Source organism: Hydractinia symbiolongicarpus, chromosome 3, assembly GCF_029227915.1.
Source record: "Hydractinia symbiolongicarpus strain clone_291-10 chromosome 3, HSymV2.1, whole genome shotgun sequence".
Classification (NCBI taxonomy): domain Eukaryota; kingdom Metazoa; phylum Cnidaria; class Hydrozoa; order Anthoathecata; family Hydractiniidae; genus Hydractinia; species Hydractinia symbiolongicarpus.
In genome coordinates this window covers 27,822,210-27,845,987 of record NC_079877.1, presented here as the reverse complement: position 1 = coordinate 27,845,987, position 23,778 = coordinate 27,822,210, and the positions used below count along the sequence as shown (strand labels likewise).

At 34.1% G+C, this 23,778-nt stretch overlaps 3 protein-coding genes across 3 annotated transcripts; all 3 read right to left on the bottom strand.

Moving 5' to 3' along the window:
• Positions 1-2,174: 2,174 nt before the first annotated feature.
• Positions 2,175-7,494, bottom strand: LOC130636605 (angiotensin-converting enzyme-like). Its single transcript, XM_057446386.1, has 6 exons — positions 6,591-7,494; positions 4,386-4,605; positions 4,053-4,276; positions 3,194-3,437; positions 2,989-3,111; positions 2,175-2,590 (listed from the first exon to the last, which is right to left on the bottom strand). The coding sequence occupies exons 1-6, from the start codon at positions 7,456-7,458 to the stop codon at positions 2,329-2,331; spliced, it is 1,941 nt and encodes a 646-aa protein (XP_057302369.1). The 5' UTR covers positions 7,459-7,494; the 3' UTR covers positions 2,175-2,328.
• Positions 7,495-10,475: 2,981 nt separating this feature from the next.
• On the bottom strand, positions 10,476-13,673 carry LOC130637010 (uncharacterized). The gene is made up of 2 exons (XM_057446865.1): positions 13,523-13,673; positions 10,476-13,417 (listed from the first exon to the last, which is right to left on the bottom strand). The coding sequence occupies exons 1-2, from the start codon at positions 13,671-13,673 to the stop codon at positions 10,476-10,478; spliced, it is 3,093 nt and encodes a 1,030-aa protein (XP_057302848.1).
• Positions 13,674-20,662: 6,989 nt separating this feature from the next.
• Positions 20,663-21,750, bottom strand: LOC130636612 (low density lipoprotein receptor adapter protein 1-like). Its single transcript, XM_057446395.1, has one exon. The coding sequence runs from the start codon at positions 21,637-21,639 to the stop codon at positions 20,788-20,790; it is 852 nt and encodes a 283-aa protein (XP_057302378.1). The 5' UTR covers positions 21,640-21,750; the 3' UTR covers positions 20,663-20,787.
• Positions 21,751-23,778: the final 2,028 nt, after the last annotated feature.

Sequence of the window (23,778 nt, the reverse complement as noted above, 5' to 3'; positions counted from 1 at the left end):
GGATATGTGAAGCTTTCATCTTCATGCATTTTCCTGGGGGGGGGGGCAGAATATTCTAAGTGGGGGGAGAATAATCTACGCCGCCTAGAATAGACGAATGAGGACGGACGACAAATTCGTTTCCATATAATAATCCCGTATACGTCTGTCCGTCTGCCTATCACGCAAAATTTTAGCTCCACAAGTAGCGAGACGCATGCAATGCGGTATAAAAAGGCAACCGAGTAGTATTAACAAAAAGGGTAAAGTAGAAAAAGGAAAAATAAGGCCATCTTGAATTAGCAGATGTCTTTGATGTTTTGGTTTAACAGAAATTTTTTAACTAATTTTTAAAGGCGTCAACGGTTTTAGTTGTTGTAAATAAGGTATCGTTACGGATAATTATGCGGTTCCACATGAGAATTTAGGTGTTAATAATTTAAAACCATGTTTTAAAAGTCTGGTCTCATACCTATGATTTACGGTTGAGGATTGATCCGAGAAACTTTGTACATAAAAATAAGTGTTTGTAGAATGCTGAACTTATGCACGTTTAAAATTTTAATTTTTGTCAAAAGGGGCTCTGCAGTGGTGTACCAAACATTGAGAATTATTCTTACAGCATGTTTCTGTTTAGAATATATTTGATTTACATTTAACGAATCTGTAGGAGAGCTAGTAGGGTAAAAAGTATTTTTAAACTACAGGTAAGAGTGAAATATCACGCTCGTCTCTCCTTCGGGGCATAAATGCAAGTTTTTTGAAGATATTTTTCGCCGAATCGCATCCTTGATCGCCATTATGGAGTTCGGAAAACACGTAAAATTTGCGCACGCTTACTTTCCACCCACAGATGACCGTTTGGGATGGACAGACGACATATACTCCCCTACGGGCCTAAATGCTGTTGGATTTTCTTTTATCCGAGTGGCACACGGGACCACTTTCACCGGATGATTAAACCTCGATCTCAGGACCTGTAGTCTCTTTTTGCATATAAGACGCCGAGATGAACATGTCAGACCTATCAATAAGCGCAGCACCAATAAGAGACAAAAAGTCCAGGGAAGAGGTTGCGGACGATCTATATAAATTTTGTCAGCATATTGAAGACATTTAAATATTTAGTGCCGAGGGTTATCAAGTGATTTATGTTTGTATTTGTCTTCTATAACTCATGGGACATACTGCAAAGCTGAACTGAAGCTTTTCCCAAATTTTATCAGCAAAATGCGCGTTAGAAACTATGATGTTGTTAAAAATACAAACTTCTTTTCGATAGTAAGTGGGCAAGTAAGTCACAGGAAATTTTAACACCTTTGTGATTTCATCCTAACCCTGGTTACTAAGTTACATTGCCTGTTAAAGAAACGTATTGCTTGCTTGAACCTCAAGTCAATTGTCGGTCAGTAAATGGTTACATATCGGCTGGCAATACTACATTTAAAGTACACTGAAGTGGATGCTTGATACTACACCATTCCTGCCTCATAATAGTTCTGAAAACCTGTGAAAAATTGATTAGTTGTCTTGAAATGAAATAGCTGAGAAAAACGGAATAGTCGATAAAAGATTCGTGGAAGATTTTCTGCTGTTAGTTTGAAATGAATTAAATGGTTAAACAAAGATTTGTCGCAAATTCATCACAAAAGAGTCGAGAACAACTTTTTTACAACCAGTAAAAACTCTGAAAACGGCCACACACCTTTTCTTTTATAAAAACATCAGGCCTGGATTTCAGATAAGAAACCAACTTTGTATAGAATTTTGGTATAAAAAAAAACACGTACCATTTTTAATGCAAGGAATATTGAGCAATTTAGTGCTGAGTTTTAAACTGTTGGAGCTACAATTAAGTGAACCTTTTGACGTATAGCGTACACGTTTTTACAACGCCTATATGATCGTATTCTGATAACAAAACAACATCCATTTAACACTTTATGGTATACATCTTTTCATAACAGACGCAATTTCAACGTCGTAAATTATGATTGGGCGGGTAATGAGTAATAATAATAATTAAATTAGACATGACTGTCGATGCGGCATGGATAATCTTTTTTTTTCATTTTATCCATTTACGATCAATGCATCGTTTACACAACAATCTATCTTTCCTGTCCCCGCAGTTACGTGTTGGCTTGATTCGATAATGAGCAAAAGGAGAAGGGAGAATAAAGACAACTTGAGAATAAACCGTACCCGTTTTTTTCAAATTCGAAAATAAAAATAAAAATATACAACTATTGAATATTTTTTCATATAATTAAAAATACATTTTAATACAAAAATCAAAATTTTGTCATTAGAAATTTTATGTATTAGGAAAGAAAAAACAATTTAAGTTCAGTGAAGTACTCCAAAAACTAAGATGAGGCCAGCAATTGTCAAAAATAAAGATGAATAAACATTTTGACCGAAGCTCGTGTTGTTTTTCTTTTCTTTATCCCAGCCCAATTTATATTTCTTCTCAGCGCGTTCTTTTTTCAACCAATCAATAAGCGGTTTAAAGTATTCGTTGATTGGTGCAGCAGAAAGTTTGTCTGAGCCAGTAAATTGTTTCAGTGCTTCAGGCCATGGCTTTTTCTTCCCAAGTCTCAACATGTCTCTATAAAAGGTATCAAAAGATGAGAAATACAAATATTTTAAGGAGGTGTGAAGTTGTGATAAAAATTAGTTCGCACATTTTTTTTATAAGCAAATTAGTTGCTGAGGGTCGAGGCTTAGGTCAAAAACTGTCAGGGGCGGGAGAATATAGAAACAAAGATATCAATCGTTGCCTAAATCCAGATAATAAAACAAGTGCTCTATAATATAGTTAAAATAGAAGAAAAAGTGTCTTGTTAAGTGAACTGAAATCTTGCCAAATTTGAAAATCACGATTAGCAAATTAAAATTTAAAATAAAATGAAAAATGAGGTTGCTTATATAAAACAAATTGAGTTAAGTCCAGGAACAAGTAAAAAAAATATAATTTTCTAGATTCTAGATAAAAATTCTTCTTACCCGAGTGCCTTCCCAGCCTCTGTGGAGTTATAAATAGAACATTTATGTAATGGTCCCTTTACATTTGCATGTCTACAGGCATGTTTGTGAAATGTGAATTGTAAAATGTGAGCGAAGAAATATCTAAATAGAAAAGTCAGGATGTGAAGAAACAATTTTTTTTTTCATAAAGACAGAGACAAAGGAAATAAAATGAATGACAAACCTGATGTAGGGTGTGTCTGCTGGGATGTGATACTTTGCACCTGGATCGAAATCATTTTCTGTTCTATTCACAGGTGGTTTTATACCTTGATATTTTAATCTCATTTCCCACCATTTCTTGTTGTATTCTTCAGGTTTAATATCTCCACTATAAACTCCCCACATCCATTGATCCATTAGATAGCCAAAAGGCAAGAAAGCAATTCTTTCCATTGCTGTTTTTAGCAAGAAGTTTATATCAGCTTCTACAAAAAACAGTGCAGTTGTAAGTTAGTTTATTGTTAAGTAACACATGAAGCGGGCGGAAGTTTTAAGAACGAGGGCTCACGACGGCTGGACACATATGCACTCAAAAAACCCAAATACACAATTAGTGAAAACTGTTATTAAACAAAAAAACTTTTCCCTTAACTGTCTTATTCAGTAGGTGTCTTCTCCTATATTATAGTCGTGTTATGGATACACAAAAAATCTAACAGGTTAAGATGGGCAGATAAAAAGGACAGGCGAACCCGTGGATTCATTCACGGGCTGTCAACTAGTCTGCGATATTAATACCCGTATTTTGCTCAAAATGGTAGTTAATAATTACATAAAAGACTAACGAATTTATGTTTTTTTATTTGTTTTTTTATTACACTGGTTTGAAGCATCACCTGTGTCACGAGACTGAAATGCAGAAACTTAGCTTTACGACATTTTAATGGTCCTACTTTTATTGACCTCTTTTATGGTCATTTCATCAATTTAAATGGATATTTTATTTATATTTAATTACACCAGAGTGAAGTTTCGGTAATATCGAACTTAAAGAACCACCACCGCTGGATTCTATGAAGAAGGAAAGAAAGCAAGCATACCGTTCGTAGTGGAGACACTGTCAATGAGTCCAATTTCCTTTAAATGTTTTGGCGTTTGAACAGACAAAACAATGGTATCACCAACTGCTTCATGAAAGCCAGGGTTAGCTCCAGTTCTGTATTCAGACGGCTGATTCCAGTATAACAGATAGTAGTAAATGTGACCAAGTTCGTGATGAATTGTTATGAAATTGTCTTGATCTTTCTCTGTACACATTTTCACTCTAAAGAAATTTAAGGTATTTTAGTCAATGCGACAGAGCTTTGTGTGGTGTTGTAAGGCTTTTAACGCCAATATACCTCCACCCTCCCCACTATAAAACATTATCATACCGCACATCTGGTCCATCGGTCGTGTTTACTCCAAAGTCCCAGGCTGACGCATGACAAACAACTTCTCTATCCTTAGGTTTTACAAATAATGTTTTTTTCCAAAATCCAGCTGGTAATTTTGGCCATCCAATTGAAACAAAGAATTCTTCAGCCTTTTCAAACATTTGTTTGACAGTGTAATTCTTCTTTAAGGCTGGTGTTACATCGAGTTTTGGTTCCTCTATAAAAGGGAAAAGAGATCAGGATTAATTTCAATACAATTTACTCGCTAGTTTTTTCACTTAATATTCTTATTGTTTGTGGCATCAGTGAACTCAAACTAAAATTTTGTTAAAATTTTCTAGGAATAATCTTAAATATTAGCTACTTGATTTTGCTTGGTTAAGCCCTTCTTTGTTAACATTACGCATAAACGGAAAATATCAGTGGGTTGGATGATTGATTAAAACAGTGTGCCAGATTTAAAATTTCATTTGGGCACATATTTCAACCAACTAGGTGATGTGCCGTACGGATCACTCACTAATACACTGACTTCAGTTATTCACCAGAAAAAACGTTCGAAATATGAGTATGGGGCATTGAAAGTGCATAAAAAAATTTTAAAGCAGATAAAGAAGACGTTCTTTAAAACAAAAACATTGTGGTACTTATTATAACAACAATACTTATATAAAATCCGCCTCAAAAATACTTTAAAGAACAAATATTGTTGTAAACCTGGTTTGTTACAGCTCATCCAAGTGCGCTTTTTAAATTAAAAATGATTCGCTCCGAATCTTTGATAATGACAGGAGAACCTGATCGGGATTTTAAAGATTACAAAGTAACATTTGTGCCTAGAGCTGATTATTATTAAGGTCAACAAAAATCCATTTTGCGAAAATTAATTTTCGCGAATTAGTCTATTTTAAATATTTCGCGAAGATTAATTTTCGCGAATCGGACTACTTAAGGTATTTTTTATACTTTTTGGAAATAATTATTTTGGGGAATCCAGCATTCACAATTTCATTCATTCACAATTTTCTTCTAATTTAGATCAATTTTTGTGAATTAAAGGATTTGCTCAAACCAAGAACTAACAATCATTTTTTGCACAGACTACAGCGGAAAAAATGACCATGTTGTCTTCTGCTATTCATAGCATTTTTCAAGAAGGCTTAGAAATTTCTTCTACCGTATGAATTAGCCTCCCTGCAAGCATACAAAGAAATATGTTGATGCAAAGCAAAACATGATTGAAAAACTGTACAGCTCAAAAGAGGAGACAATTATGGGTGCTTTTGTTACAAAATGCTTCAATACCAACATCTTCAAGGATTTTCATCCCAAAAGGGTTATAAAGATCATCGCGAAATATTTAAAAAAAGCAAAAAGACGTATTAAAGTAAGCTAATACAGTGTTGTGTTTATTGAGAAAGAAAGAGAAAAAAATTGTTTTTAAAAATTTCACAGATTAATTTTAGCGAATGTATCATTTAAGTGATTTCGCGAAGATTTATTTTTGCGAAATGTTTGTTTTAGGAATTTCAAATGGAATTAAGTCTGTTTGTTTAAAACAGGCACACACAAAAAAATGCTATCGAGTTAAAAAAAGTCAAATTTTCAACACTGCCGTTTTCTACAGCACGCAGTTGCTCACGAGAACAAATGTTTATTATTATTTTAAGCTAAGCATTGAATTTCAATTTCCCAATCCTTTCGTTCTGTTGCCAACTTTAGAAATTGCGCGGACATGTTTGCGCGTCCATTCATGCATTTATTTATTTATTTACACACGATCTTTGCATCAGATATCAAATCTTTTTAAAAAAACATGAAACACGGTTTCTTTGTGGAATCCGAATCATTGTAGTATCTTTATAATAATAGCCGTACACGTCTCTCTGTCACGCAAAACGGTAACCACAGTAGCGAGACACGCGAATTGCGGTAGGTAAAGGACGGGTAACCCCTTGAATTTATCTACGGGCCACTGAGTAGTTCCTTATTTCTCATAACAAGTAAGTTTTCCAGCCTAAAAAGTAGTTGGGGGATACATACACCTCTTTTCTGCGCTCATTAAACAGAAGGCAGAACGTCTCTGTAATTTATAACTTCATTTGAGGTTTTTCCGAACGCCTCAATGAAATCAAAACAGTGGGAATTCCCTTCTGTGTTTACCATACAAATTTTTATGAAAATAAAAACAAAAAATCCTACCTCTAAAGGGAATTACATGTTTGTAAACGTTATCCCATGACTGTGCCCACATATTACCCAATAAATGAGCTGGAATAGGTTCGGTGTCTTTTACTAAATCTGGGTATACATGTGTCAAACGATGTCGAACATAAGCATGCACTTCTTGATAAAATGGTTTCAATTCTTTCCAAAATTCTTCTGCCACTTCTTTTAAATTATTTACTTCGTATATTTTGCGTTTGTAGTCGCCAGCATCTTCATAATGATTTTCCACTGCACCAATGTTGTTGAGATGAACATACTCTTTATATAAACCTTTTAATTTGTTTGCAAGTGTGTCTCGCCATCCCTTCCAAACATACAAAAGTTCTTTAGAATCGTTAGAAGTCTTCATAATGTTAACCAAGTCTCCCAATGTCATGGTAGTAGTGTTCTTAGTTATGCTTTTGATTATGTTTTTATCGTAAGTTACTTTACCAGTGCTGTAAAGTGTTTCCATTTTACCACCAATTTCACTAATTTTTTTGACGATGCTTTCATTCTTTGACGTTCTTGTCATTAACAAAAGTTTGTATTGACGTTTGGTATCGGCATCAACTCCATCCAAACTATACGTCGACGCATTTTGACGTATTAGTGAGTATAGTTTTGAATTCTCCACAGACGCCTTTTCTGATTGCTTGGTGTTGTAGTCAGTTAAATTGGTAGCTTTTATAAACGCCAAATTACCGGAATCATATGAAAGTTCGCCTATGTTAGCATTGTACCAATCAATGAACTCCTTAGCAGTTTTTATTTGTCCATTCGAATGCTCAACGCAACAGGTTAACATCAGAAGTAGCAGCAAGATATTCTCCATCTTTCCCATTTTACAATGGTGTTGCATCAACGTACAAATCGTGCAAATGCCTTGAAAAGTGCTCTACAGAAAAAATATAGATTAAAAAAGCTTTGTTTAAACGTCACATGCCGCTCGAACTTAACCAAGCAATCAGTTTAACAAGATTATTTCTGATGTCAACTGAAAATGAGATTTTGAAACTAATATTGCCAAGGCAATTGTAATTGAAGAAATTTTCCAAATATATATTAATTGATATGCAAAGAAATAAAGCAAAGGCATAAAAAATAAGATAAGACTAGGTTTTACTGCGTCTAGCATGTAAACACGGTTTTACTGTTTAAAATAACTTGTCATAGCTAAAACTTGACTACACGCTGTTCATTGGAAACACATGTTTTTTACTATGACCTTTAGCACACTTTTTAAAACCAGGCGTTTTTTTCCCTCCTCAGACTGTAAAAAAGTAGATTTAAGTAGGATAGTACAGTAACCACTATTTTGCGTGCATCTTTCGCCGCTGTTCTTTTTCTTCATGCCGTTCTCATAAAAATACATCAAGTTTTCCTAATTTTTTTGCTTTTGATGTTTTGAAAAATGTTTGACTCTGCACCACGTGTTTTAAATTAAAAAGTGGTGATATTTTAGCCATTTAAACAATTTGTCACGTGGGATTTTACAAGTCCAAAGGTAAGGAAATTTTTTAAAGATTTCTGGTGAATAGAAATGTCCCAATGTTTTTTTGTTTACATATTTTGTTGTAACTCAATGCAAACACTGTCTTTTACGTAAACATCAGATTTGTACACGATTAAAATTATCAAATTTCAAAATGGTGGGCGGGCTATAAATCGGTAGGGGGTTAATTTATAAACTTGGTTTTGGATTTTGTTTAAATTTAAAGCTCCATGAAGGTCTTTTTAAATTTAATACTTCCGAAAAGAATTCAGGATTAGTATTAGATGTTGTTCATTGAACATATTTAAAAGACCTATGCACTCCTCAGCCCTCCTCAACTCTTTTCAGCCCTTCATTATGCACTCCTCAGCCCTGTAAGTTTATCTGATTAAAAAAGATAAAGCGAAGGTGTTATATCAGATAAAATGCTTTTATGTTTTCTAAGTTGATTATAGCTCTTGCGTCACATATTTTAGAAATTAAACAAAAAAGCTGAAAGAAAAGAACCTTCACCTTCCTCTATTGTCTTTGACACATTTTCTACACTTTCTGTAAGATTATATAAGCTGTCGAAGAAGTTAAGGAGCTCTAAATCATTCATTTTATCACGTTCCTTTATCAAGCTTCGACTACTATCATCTCACAGTAACAGAGAAATAACCCATTGATATATTTATCTTCTTTTATATCATTTTTATCTTAGCATTGACCCAAACTAGTTCCACATCAATTTTGAAAACTTTAGATCACAAAACTCACCTTTCTTGTATCTGTTTGTTACTTACTATCCGTGAAACTACACCACTGTATTCAGCTATTAGGCTAATTATAAGAGATCTTATGTATGACTACATCTATGTTTGTATTACTAAAGTTGCGGTTGTATGCTAATATTTTCTCAAGCTTTCAATTCGCATTTAAATCCTCCTTAAGAATCTACATTAACCACTTTAAAAACAGTGTTTGTTTGTGGAAACATTGCTTATTTTTTAAGCTTAACACCAGTACGCATGGGCTCTGTGGATATGAAAAAGCTTAAAGTGCCCGCCCACATGACCTCTGAGAAGGCGATCTGTAATAAAACTTGTTTTTAGTAGTATGGAACAAAAGAAAAAAAATATCATATATTATATTTGCTGACCTCATCATTATCAGAAATGGGAAAATCGGGAAAAATATCATTGTTATCTTAAATATCGGGTTAAATGTTATGAGATAAATCGTGGTAAGGGGGCATCAGAATTTTGGCGTCCACACACAAAAAATGGCAAAAAAACATTAAATATGTATATTTTTATATAGCAGAATAAGATACAAAAAACAGAGGGAAGACATTTTACTTATGTATATTTCATACTTACATTACTCAGGTTTTGGACATTTTCTGTGTTATTTAAACCAATGTCTAATAATTTACGATATTATGCCTTTATCTCTTTTAGACTGTTTTGATGTTGAGACAAATTTTTTGTCAGTTCTTTTAATAATAAACGCAGCACCAGTGGGATACAAAAACTGTCACAAAAATTGACACAGAAGGAGAGTGTTTGAAAATAGGTGGCGATTGTAACATACTAATACCCGTTTTGTTAAATTCTTTGTCTCATAACAAGAATTTAACAAGAATTCGATGAACGTAACCTAAACCCCCAGGGCTTTTATGTGTCTTATTTGGGCGGAGCCTTATTTAGGTTTTGTGTTAATTAAAACATTTGGGGAGGCAGTTGTCGCCACTGTCATAGGGCGTGCCGCTATTAAGTTGATCACGGAGGCAACATTTTCTAGGAACAAACTACTTTAAATTTAAAATGCTTCAGACATTTAAATTTATTCCTCAAAGGAATATAAATACATGTCTATAATTTTCCCCTTTATTTACTTCAGTTTAACTTTTTCAAGCTTATTAATACGTTTTCATACGTCTTGTGTCCACTCTAGCGGAAAAATACTTGTATTCAAACTTATTTTTTGTACGCCAACAAAAACATGTGTTTTAGTAACTTGTGATATATTGAAATCTCAAAGCAAATAAAAATATTCCGGGGATCGTGTATTTATTACCTTGATGGTAAAGTGATTCTGAAAAACATTTTTCCGTACAAGCATTTTGTTACAAGCAACATCTTGTAAGTAACATAAGGCTTAAATTCTTCAGATAGATAGATTATAGATAGATTGCTTTATTTATAGTCGATAATGTACAAAAGATTTAAAATATACTAATAAAATATACTAATAAAAAAACTAATAATATATAATAATAAAATACCATTTCTCTAGTAGAATCAATCCGGAAGCTTTTTGGCTGAAAAACATGAAAGACTCTGCTGGAGAAGATGGTTAGTCTATTAAGACTAATTAAAATCGACTGTTTAAACGAAAAATTAAATAATCCCTAAATTAATTATGTATTCTGCACAGATCCGACATTTGCATTGGAAAGAAGAAAATTCGCCCATAGCTCTACAGAATTTGACCAAAGACTCTGCAGATTTGATTTCATCAGGAAGAGAATTCCATAATTGGGAGGCTATATATCCAAATGTTTGCAGCCCATATTTTGAAGATTTTATTCTAGGTCTAACTAAAGCACTTGATGACCTTAAATTATATCCAGTATCATTTCTAAACTGAAACACACCTTCCATGTAGGAAGGATTCAATTTCCATTTCGTCTTGTAGACCTCTTTTAGTAATTGTCTACAATGTTGCATATGAATTCTTTTCGTAGAAGAAATGGATTCCACTTTAGACTGAGACCTTGCCCTTTTTAAAACTCTATCCACCTTTGAAATAGATTTCCTGCTATTAAATCCCCAGACTAAAGGACAATAATTGAACTCAGATGCTATGAATGTTGCATATAATAAACTTTTCTGTTTATTATCAACAATCCAGGAAATTCTCTTCAGGGCATTAGATTTACAGCTAGCTCTTTTGCACAGTGTGTTTATATGATCTGCAAAAGTAAGTTGACTGTCAAATTTAATACCAAGAAGCTCTACACATTTGGATGCAGATAAAATTGCTCCATTTAAATTTAAATGCCGGATTTGTGGACTTTCTGGCTTTCCGAATATTATAAAATCGCATTTGCTTGCGTTTAATTGCAAGCCATTATCGGAAAACCATAAAGCTGCTGACCTAAAAAGTTGTTCTAACATATATTTTACTTCGTGAAAGGTTTCAGCTGATGCACAAAACGTATTATCGTCAGCATAGTTACACACTAGAATATCAGAGCAGGGCGGCATATTCACGTCATATTGAAAAAGAAAATCATTTAAAAATATGTTAAACAGTAACGGGCCCAAAATTGACCCCTGTGGTATACCAGAAAAAATTTCCTTCCAACAACCAAAAACCCCATCAATACCTACTCTCTGAAAGCGCTGCTTTAAATAGCTCCAAATAAAAGATAATGCACTAGAAGAAAATCCATAAGCATGAAGCTTAGCAATAAGTAGCTTGTGGTTAATACAGTCAAAAGCCTTGCTTAGATCCATGAGCAAGGCAGCAACACACTTTTTAGAGTCTAACTTTCTTTGAAGAAAGCACATTAGATTTAAAAGAGCATGTTGGCTACTGTATCCTTTCCTGAATCCAGACAAGATAGGGGACATTTTCCCCTCCATGAACTCACTTATCTGTTCAAATAAGATTTTTTCAAACACCTTAGCCATGTTTGGCAGTTTACTAACTGGTCGATAATTTTCTTTGCAGACCCTAGACTTTGCTTTGTAGAGTGGAGACACATCCGCAAATTTCAAAGACTCAGGAAAGATGCACCTATCTACTGAGTCATTAAAACAGTGACTCAACTGCTTAACAAAAACATTTGCGTGAGCTTTGAGAAGATCTGCAGGTATGTCTCCCTCTGGACAAGCCTTGCCACTTTTTAAAGAACCAATATAAAGTTTTAATTTTTCAACAGAAACATGACAGAATTTCATTTCGTCCATGTCAGCACTTTTGGAGAATTTTGATTTGATATTTTTTATGCTCGGATGTTCTTTGAAACTTGAAATAATTGCATCAACCTCGGTACGAGAGCAATCATCAGCTGTTCCTGGATTGTTTTCAGGGATGTTGTTTACATTCAGTGATCTTGTGATATTTACGAAATAATCATTCATGACGTTTGCAATTTCAACTTTATTTCGTAAAACAGCATCATCTTCGACTAACGAAGTTATATTTTCCTTGATTGCTTTCTCGGAGAAATTTGGTTTCACGATTTTCCAAAATGCTTTGTTGTCTCGAACTTTCGACACGTCAAGTTTTCTGTAATAAATCTTTCTTGCATCTCTGACAATCTTTGCACACTTATTCCTTTGAATTCGAAAAGAGTTCCAATTTTCAGCAGTTGGATTCGAATTATATACGTTTCTTTTTCTACTTCTTATCATAATTTCTTTGCGTACTCTCTTCGTAATAAATGGTGCATGATTGTTTCTAACCATCTTTTGCTTCACTGGCATATGTTTTTCAATTACGTTCTTAAAAGCTGTATCGAGGTTTGCGAAATTCACTTCCTGTAACTCCATTGACTTAGTAAGGTCTTTTTGGAATTCGGATTTATTGAAGTTTTTTATAGACCTGTACTTTATAATGCGGGGTTTCTTTTTTGGCATCTCCGCTTTTATAACAGTCACAGTGAGTTTGTGCCAATCGGACAGTCCTGTCTCTATTGCACAGCTATTTGTGAACCTTTTCTTGTCAGAAACCCATATATGATCAATACAGGATGGGTTCGCAGGGTTCTTGTAACAAGTTGGTGAATCAATTAAGTTTGAAAGATTATAGTGAGTTTTTAAGATTGATAATTCGGATTCGTGGCTGTTGAAGTCGCCCATTATTATACAATTTTCGTAATGAAACGAATCTAGGACTTTACCAAGGTTTTCAAGAAAATAATCGCAGCGTTGATTGGGTGGTTTGTAAATGCCCAGTACGGGCCATTTTTGTGCACGAAGGATAACTTCGATCCCAACTATTTCGATATCTTCAGGTAAAGAAGGGAGTTTTATAGCATTACTAATTATTTCGCAATTAACATACAAAACCAATCCCCCGCCATTTTTGTTTCGGTCTCTTCGATAGGGACGTTTGAAACCATTTAAGGCAATTGAAGCATCGGTAAACGATTGATCAAGTTTCGATTCAGATATCAGCAGAATGTCCAAATGATCCTTGACAACCTCCTGTAAGGATAGTACTTTGCTTCTGAGTGAATTTATATTTAGATGTCCGATCAATAATTTTGTGGGGTGCAATTTTTTTATGTTTAATAGCGCGCAATCGTCAGCCACTATAATTTGTTGTTCTGACGAAACGTTGGATCCATGCTCGACTTGTCAGTATTTTTCTAAATGTCCGGTGAGGTTTTTAATTAGATTTTTTGTCCCTTGTTTGTTTAAATGAAGCTTACTGGCATTGAGATGATTACACGTGATGTTGTTATGCTGTATAAAGCCAATGTTTCGTTGAATACATAATTCACGTAAAAAACTGTTTACATAACCCGCCTTCATTTTCAATTTATCATCCCTCGTTATTATTTCAGAAACTGAAACAATCATGTTTTTTCCCGTAATAACTTCAGTTGTCATATTTACAATTTTTGAAGCAATATTTTTAGGAGTTTCGTTTAGAATTTAAATGCTGACGTCAACACTAACAAGTATGTCTAAATGAGCATCAAATATTTTATATATCAACCACGTTTTAACAGACCACTTACACCTGATAAGGTATAAGGGCTCATTCCTTCGGGCGTAGATTTACATTTTCATTCAGATAAACAGGAAAGTTCTCACATCAGGAAAAGTCTTTTTTGAAAGCCCAAGAATGTATACTGTTTTGTGAGAGTATAAAGCTACATTAGCAGTGACAAGGTAAATCTGTTGTCTGATGCTATCCATTAATATTTTTGCAGTATTCGAATAGCTTTGCTGATCTTTTGCTTATTAGCAATGATCTTTACAACCAATTCTTTTTCAAAATAACTTTTTTTTATTCTGGTTGTTATGTGCCAAAAACTACAGAACATATTGATACTCACTGTCTTAAATGCCGTAATTGGAAAATTTGTTATCATTTTTGGCACTATAAGCAAAGACAAACCGCATGCTAAAAACAACATACTCGAAGTAAATAAACAAGTTCCTAGACTGCCAGATAATTTGAATATTTGTGACGCTTAGTTTGATATAATAATTTCGATTGGAAATCAAAGGAAAACCTTTTACTGCGTAATTCTCACTGTTTACACTTGCAAACTGGTAACGTGATAATTACTACTGGCCATTTCGTTCATACACTAAATAAAAGCTCTATTTGACATATTATTCTGTGAGTAAAAATTTTTAATGTCCTTTGCTATTCTTCCCCTTCAATGGTAACTAAGTTGTATTACCCCGTGGGAATACGTAAAGAATTGCTCCATAAGCTAATTGGTGGTCAGTAAATGGCTCAAATGGACTGACAACACCACATACAAAGTGCGTCATTACATTTAAAATGCGCGTAATGGAGACTCGAACCTGCAACTTTATGACTACAAGTTAACAGCGCTACCACTACACAATAGCAGCCTCACGTAAGAGAATTAAATGGATGTAAATAACGAAAATAAAAAATAAAAACTGATCACAAACTATGAAAGAAGGAAGTCTGATTTTCTTTGTTTTTAAAATAAAGACAAAGCCTTATGCGAATGGTAAACTAATATAGAACTGCTTCAGGTATCGAGGATGATCACGAAAAACATGTAATATTTGACTTACCTTGTTAACAGCTTACAGCTTGTGGCCAGCAGCACGAAGTATAAACGTATGACTATTATGAAACAAAAGGTTTTTGTTCCTCACAGTACTCATTATCCAACAATTACGTGTGACTTTTTACTCATACACTTATTAATGGTAAATTGGCTATTATAATTGATATTGATATTTCCAGAAAATTATGTGATGACATTTTAATTAATTATGCTTTTACTGCGAAACAATCGTGCCTTCTTTGATCTTGGATGAAAGATCTTATGTCATAGTTTGAAAGGCATTTTAATTAAAGAAACTACCTGCTGCCAAACTGGGCCAACCATAGATACAATGTATGACTCTGCGGTAACTGTGGTTTCAACAATCATGGACAAGTTAATGAAATAAAGGCTGTGTTTTTGTCATTTCTTAACCACAGTCAAAATGGTCAAATGGTCAATAGAGTCGCTACTTTTGGGCACGCGTAGGCAAGTAAAATGCGATTAAAATATGCTAGTGGTATTCTCTAGTGCGCCCACCTTACGAAATAATTCCATGGCAGGGCCCAAAAGAGATCGTGAAATCCCGAAAATAGATGGTCGTCCTAAGTCCGAAGTCTTAAGCCCACTGTAAACATTGACAAGTGAACTTTGACATGCTCAAAATGCGCAACTCTAATATAGAAACAACTAATGTAATCGTGTTTTATATTTTCTTTAAAGTTGAAGATTTACATAAGTATTTCCAATTTTTAGCGCTGAATCCTATTCGAAAATAATTTTTTTCAAGCAACACCATCTAACAAGCTGCCGGGGCGATTATTAGGGCTAAAATATTCATTATTTTTTTAAAAAAAACGAAAAATAACTTAAAATCTCTTTCAAACTATCCCTTTGAAAAAACCGAGAGGCGCCCCGGCGGTTAATAGAGGAGAGGGACTCTCTCATTTTGGATTTTGATACAGTTTTAACATGGAAACTTTGCACAACATTTACTGACTTAGTTTAACAATGGAAAGATTTTTTGACAGACATTTTCGTGAATCACGCCATTCGTAAGATTTTACAAATTTGGCAAGAATTTGATTATGCGGACCATTAAAATATATCTCACAGGAATTTTTAAAAATTAAATTTTTAATGCAACTAGATAACCCTCAACTTTGTGCTTTAATAACTCCCCTGCTTAAAACTTTGTTTAATTGTGGTTTTGTTGTGTTTTGTTTAAACCTATTCTAGCAGATTTTTGCTACTGAATTGGATTGTCGTACACTTCAAACCCAAAAAATTTACTTTCTTCTCTGTTAACGACGTACGTTATAGAACCATTTTCACGTCAAAAACTTTGACCCAACAGGTGGATTCTAGAAAAAAAAATTTTTATTTTATTACAAAATCAAGATTTTAAACCGTTAAAAATGCTGTGCCTATGATCAAATTATTGCTCCAATGTTTAAACAATCTAGCAGAGATATTAAGTAATTTTATTTAGTTTGGTGAATACCTCAGGTGAAAAGTACAAGAAAATAGACGTTTTTGTGGATATCTGCGTAATAAAAATCAAAACCTTTTCTATCCAATCATTTCAGTACTTTCCAATTAAGCATCTGTTCTCATTTCTGGTTTCGATAGGTTGCTTTTGAGAACGATTTGATATCCTGCCAACTTGGTAATATTTCGTCAAAACGTCTCAGGTGAATTGGAACTGATTTAGTCTACCTTCTAGATGCACATTGGGAACTTTTCAGACCAGGAATTGTTCTTTTTTTATCACTTGATGCATAATTTATTTATTTTTTTTAGGTTGCCAATACCATTACCTTTCGTTCTTGCTAATCTTGCAGTAAATACACGCATTGTTGCTGGTGACTGCATTCATACCAAACTAAAGAAGTAGATACTAAATATGAACAGCTAAATTTCCTAAATGCTGATCTTTTATCATATCAGACAAAAAAGGTAAAAGATTTTTCCTTACTTTGTAATCACTACCGATAAAACCGATTAGCTTTTATTTACGAGTAATTGAACTTAAATAGCCATGAATATAAATCTCATATCTAAATTGACGACATTAGTAAATTCTTCAAAGTTTTTAAAATTTCACAGGTTTTTATTACTGTTAAAATTTCAACTTCTATTTTATCCCTTATTGAATATTAAGAAAATTTACCTGCACTTGAGAGCTCTCTTGACTTAGCCATGTGTCCACACCACCAAGGATTCTTTCTCCCCGTCGGCACTGATTTTGTTGTTAAATTTCCCTAAACTCTATCTAACTGGTGTTTGCTGAAAGAAACCTACGTTTGTTTTTTCGATCAACGGATCCGGTGTTTTTTTCGCTCATAAATCTACAAAATTAATTTCTGCTTCTAAAATGGATCAAGGTGTTTTGGTAATGTTAAACTTTCTGGTTATTGATTTTTACAAATTTCTATATGTAATGTGTCCTTGGTAGTTCATCATTTATCTTAACTAATAATAATGTTTTTTTATCCTTAAGTTTGATTCACTACGGCTCTATTAAAAACAGATGTATCAGCCTCAGCCTAGTGAAAACCGAACTTAAGAACATACAAAACTCAGTACCTGCGTCAGTTCATGATAGCCATGCAGTGAAATATTAAATCTGTCGAGGGTGTAAACCACCTGTTTAACACTTTCTTTTTTCTTAAAAAGCAAAACATCTGTTTATTCTTTGTTCGAAATGATTGACCCTCTATTATTGCTGCAATACCATATCCTCGCTTTACTTACAAACTGACAAGTTAAATAACTGTATTAAATGGAATCACTCTCACAGAATAGTCCTGGACATCTAGAAGCAATGTAACATTTTGCAAAGTTTGAACTAAAACATTTCCTGATGTAGAAGTAAATTATGGTTTACCTAAAAGATTGATTGACACCTCTCCCTTGTTTACGGCTCGAAGTGTCAATGTCTCCAGCATCAATCCAGTGTTCCGCTATCCACCGCATCTGACTTGTTTCTCTAATAAATATAATACGTAAATACATGTAAATATTCTCAAAGGTTAGTTCAACCAACAGTAGCCAACAGTATCTTTCGCGGGGATGAGGTAATGGAAATCGTTTTTTAATTATCAGAAGGTTGACTCATAAATTGTACGTTCTTTCATGCTGTGAAACGGTTAGGATTCTAAATAATCTGCAAATCAGCAAAACATCCAAACTGACCTTAATAAATAGTTTATTACATAACGTACACTTTTGTTTGGGTCAATATTTCCACCTTAATTCACATTTGGAGGATATCCATCCTATTACTTACATTATCTCCAACCTCGTCGTTGTATTTTACGGTAGTTTTTGCTGTTGCCAGTTTTCATTCTTCAGCAGGTTGCAAACTTGCTGCTCGAGTTCGCAGCATCTGTCTTCTAGTTCTCGAAAACGCGACTCCATAACGGAGAAGGACTTAAAATCCGTCTCGTATCATATCATTTTCTTATCATTTCCCTGATTATCAATCTCGTGGCTATATTTTCATTAAAGGCTCAGTCCATGTGAGATGAGTATACTGTTTAGTTGTTTTACTAAGCCACTCTCACTTACATCCTTCTCCATTTTATACGGCGTCTTATTCTTGAACTATGTAGCCCTTGGCAACAACACGTGTAAGTCTGTGGTGGAAGTTGCTTTATTTTTTAAATCCTAGCCTTTAAAATTCGCGCCGATTTTCCATACTTAAGATACTGGCCAATTCTCTTTTGTTTATCTTAATTATACAAGGGTGGAAAACTATGTTCTAAGTTTACCAAGTTGAGCATCATTGCGACAATCCTAATTAAGTTATCAGGGGGTGATATTGACAACCTCTATTGTTGTTTTTTTTGGGGGGAAAGGGGGGGCGGGAGCAGCATTGTACATAACCAAAGTTTTGGAAGCAAAACTTTGTTTGAAAACAAAAATTCCTTTGAAAACAAAACTTTGTTAATGTACAATTTGTAAATAATCATTAGTATGCAACAAAATAGAAGTATATGACAAGATTTATGATGTCAATACCCCCCCCCCCCCCTCCTCCACCTTCTCCCCTACGAGAATGTAACCTCCCGCACGATACTAAAAATTATAAACATTCGAATTTCAACTTAGTCGAAAGAACTTAGCTAGGTCTTTCGATAAAGACGCAAAAATACAGCGTTTTGATCTAGGAAATTAGGGATTCACTGTTTCAGTTGATTATCTAAAAAGATAAACTTTTAATAACCAACGACTTTCATACGCGTTTTTGGATATATTTTCTTATTATTTATGAGATCATTAAAGGGGCTACGAACCGGTTAAAGCGCTCACATTCCGTATATCCCTCGCAGATACTAAAAATCGCGTTTTGCGCAATGAACAAACCAGCGCATTTTGCTCGCTGGTTCCATATTTTTTTCCGAAAAGTATATTGCAAAGAAATATTTCAGCTACATACCGGAAAAATAGCCATTTTTGTTTTTCGCTGCCTTTAGCTCGACCTTCGTGTAAGTCACTAAAGTCGAAAACTAACAGCCGCTCCGTAGCCCCTTTAACTGTAAATGAAAGAACGTGAAGTATCTGAAAAAAAATGCACCTAGAAAAGAAAACGTTTTCTGTTGTGTCGTGCATTACATATTTTTAAGTGTAAATTCGTTTTACGTTCCTCGCTCGCTTCTTTCTATCTACCTAGTGTAAAATTGGATCTTTCAAAAAATTAAGAACTTTGGAAATTTAGTACATTTCACGCTCTTCCTTCTTTTACCCTTATAGATTCTACCATCGGTATGTGTTTTCAAATAAATTTGGAGTATTCGAGCGGAGCATCTCTGCCTTCTCCTTTAATGCTCCTTCCATACATCACCATATTACTTGTTTTCACTAGTAACAAGAGGAAAGTTAAGAAAAACTGCAAGAGAGCTTTTTTTACCAGCAACATTTTAGCATTGATGTAGAATTTGGCATAAAATGACATAGAAATGACATAGAATTTGAGCAGTCAAAAATAGTTTTCCTCTACGTTCGCAGTAAACTTAAAAGGACAATGTGTTCTCCGAGTTCCACGGAGTCAAAAACAATTGATTGGGTGAAAAAATTCATTATTATGTCGACTAAAATTTTATGTCGAAAAATTTCATCAGCTATTTCAACATGTCCATTCTTTCCTAAGTAGCTTTCTTAAAAGACAAGGGGTAGTAAATTTAGCAGAAATTGAAAATTTCGATCTCTAAATACCCTGTTCACTAAACCATACTTTCCATATAGCAAGTTTTTAAACTTTTGACATGAAATGAAACGTGCGTTTAAAATAATACTTCAAGACGAAAATGTAAGTGTGTTATGATCTTGAAGTGGTTTGAAGTGGTTTAAAGTGGTTTGAAGTGGTTTGGAGTGGTTTGAAGTGTTAGTTTGGCTGTAAACAAACACAACATTTTGTGGTGTAGCAGAATAAATTACTGTTTTTTGGTCTTAAATGTCGTCGTTTAAAACTGAAAAATTGAACTGATATGAGGTTTAAACCTCCTTGATAAATTTTATCAGCATTTACAAAGTTTACTTACAACAGCAACAACGACAACAACAACAGCAACAACAACAAAAACAACGCTAGTGATAACAGCAATGGTAATAGAAGATGGTACTTGTTAAAATTTCAAGATCGCTCGGGGTGTTTCCTTGAGAAGAAAAATAATTCTTTGAGTACTCCAGGTTTTTCCAGGTTTTTGTCACACGCTGTCAATCATCATAGACACAAAATTAGGTTATATGCTAAATTTGCTGGTCATGTTTTTTGTATCCGTAGGAAAAAGAAAAACGAAACTGTATAATACAAAAAATACTTTTTTTAATAATAATAAATAATTACAAATATTATTTAACGTAAACAAACTGACCAGTAAACAAAACAAGACAAAAAAAACTAGAATGAAAAAAAGTTTTTGTTTTTTTTACTCCCATAATATGAGATCTCCTTGCATTTTTCTTTGAATTTCTTCATCCTGTGCTATAGCGTCCCAATCTGTACTGTCCCGTCTCAGCAAACTGCATTTTCCGTTGCCAGCACTTTTTGACAGAATATCTTCAAACGCCTGATTTGCATCGTCATCAAAACCTTCCTCATCGCTTGACGTTTTGCTATCTGTGTCCGTGCTTCCTCTACGTACGTTCGCTCTCTTAAATCCACCGGCTGTCACAAAATCACTCGCACGTCGTGTTTCTAATAGATGTTTAGGCAGTGGCATAGCGACAACGTCGGCCGACTGACGGCGAATATCAAGTCTGTTTACTTTCACCTGAGTAGAATTCGACATTTCTTTCGACTTTTGCCAATTTTCAAAGCTGTTTTTAAATATGTTTGCCATTGTTAGACATATAGCACGTGACTTTTGTATATCTTCACATAAAAACACGTGACATGTTAGATCCACTTTTTGCATAGCCGCAATGAAAACAAAGATTTGTGGGTATCTTTTATCAACATTGCAATATCCCACTTGATGGATTTTGTAATTAAACATTTCAGCTTTGCTTTTCCTGCATATTATTTGGATACCATACTTAATTGAAATTTTTAAAAGAATGTCTTGTTTGTTTTTGCCTTGCAAAGACCCAACAGAAGAAAGTGCTTTATCGACAGCTTCATTAGAGCATTGATTAGAAATAGCTTCCACTGGTATCCCATCTAAACACAGAGATTTTACTTTGAAACTCGGTGCTTTAAAATCAACATCATAGCTTGCTTTTCGACTGAATTTTCGTTTGATCTTCTTTAGTCTTGTGGAGAAATCTACGTCTTCCATAATTAAATACCTTTTAGGCACCTGTCTTCTAAAATCCGGTTGCTTTATTATCTAGTCGCTTCCTACTTCTTCTTCCTACAGATCTTTCTTTTGAAATGAACTATCGTGTTAGTTCGTCAGCGTCTTTAAAAGTCAATGACGCATGTGATTAGTCCAAAGTTTACACTTTATCAAGATGTTTGTTTACTTTTTAAATTACCATTTATATACGATTTAAATATAACTTAAATCTTGAGAGGAAAACGCATATCTAAACATCTTAAACATATCATGTTTTACCTTTGCAATGTGAAGAATTTCCGACATGTAAAAAGCTTTGGCACATCGTGGAGCTATGTTTGTTAGGAACATTAATTGACAAGACTCGTGTGTGCTAACGTGTAGAAATTGATGCAATGTTGTCGCTTTCTTGCGCCATCTTGCTTAGTCAATCAATAATTTCGCGCTGTTTTCATGCCAAAATCTGTTTACACATGTTCTTTAAACAAAAGGGGTTGACTTTTGTTATGGCCACGTCTGATATGGCCACGTGCACCCAGTGTAACACTGGACTTTGACCTGGCAATGTCAACAAATGATCACACATAATTTCCTCTTGTGAAATTACTCTTTTAAAAGACAGTTATTTTGTGAACTGTTTGACATGACGAAACGCTTTTAAAAATCGATACCTTGGATGAATATAGATATAGATAAAACAACAACAAAATATGTTGGCCTAACCATAATCACAACCAAGTCATCAAGGCCTAACATAAACACTGCATAACATAAAATGAACAAATATTGTTTTGATCTTACTTTGATAAAATTGTGACAATATTGGAAGGTTTTTTACTTTATATATTAGATAAAAGGGAAAAGATTTTCGCAAATAAACGATGCAAAAAAGTCCGAAACCGCAAGTATAAACTGAAAGGCATATAGATAGACAAATGTTACACAGCTAGCCTCACAAATAGGGATATACCCTGAAGTGTGTTAAGCTCATTTTAAGCTACGCAGACCAATTTAGGGTCCGTACTCTGCCAGACTACTTCCCGCAACATCAAACACCTCACAAAATATGCCATCCCCTCGTTTCCCCTCACATGGTTTGGGTTAACCTGGGGATATAGTAACATTCACTTGGCCACCTTAAATTGCCGCCAAACTCTTTATTGTGATTAGAATGATTGCAAAAAATTTCTTTGAGGAAATGCCAATTTTTGCAGAATTAATATTCGCGAATGGGAATTTGTAGTCAATTTCGCGGAAAATTTTTTTTACGAATAGGAAAACTATTGCAACATTTCGCAGAATTTCTTTTCGCGAATTTGGGCAAAATTCCCTAAAAATTTTTTTGCAAACATTTCTTATCTTAGATCTATTTTTATTTAGATTGTTGGGAGTGAGGTGGACATGACTAAAATCTCGATACCTTTCCACTAATTTATACAACACTCCTTGTTATGAAAAGGTCAATGACCGGAACTGTCCCCTTAGAAACATTTTTGTTTTTGTGATATGTAGTGATTATAAAGCTTTAAAAATTCATAGGTATGGTATGGTGATCATTGAGTTCGAAATCACAGGGTCCATAGTTCAATCCACAAAGCAAATTTGTCTTTACTAAATTACCGACTTACAACATGCTATGGGAAAAATCTAGGTAGGTAATGCCGTTAAATACCTATCCTATACATTCGGAACACAGGACACAAATTGATATATGTTTCGAACACTGAAGTGGCTATCCTGTATAAATATTTAGTAATAAAAAATAATAATTTAGGCCTTCATTGCTAAACTTTTCAAAATTTCAGCCAGACCAGTTGCCTTAGCTTTCGAGCCAAATATTAGCCTTCTCGATTGCTTATAACAAAAAAAGGTTACCTAAGTAGGATGCATTTAGGGTTGTAGCAACGTACTTTTTTCGAAGCAAAATTGTGGAGCACTTTGCTACACGCGAAGTATACCAAGAGAATTATTGAGATTCTCAAAATCATATAAAATCAGCGTAAAGAAATAGGACTGATAATTTTGCACATAAATCTAGGGTATTATTTTTTTCTAATAATAATAAAAAAAAGTTTGGACCGAGGGGTTAAAGTATAAGTCTAGTAAAAAAGGCAATAAGTAGGGCTCGTAGCCACAACC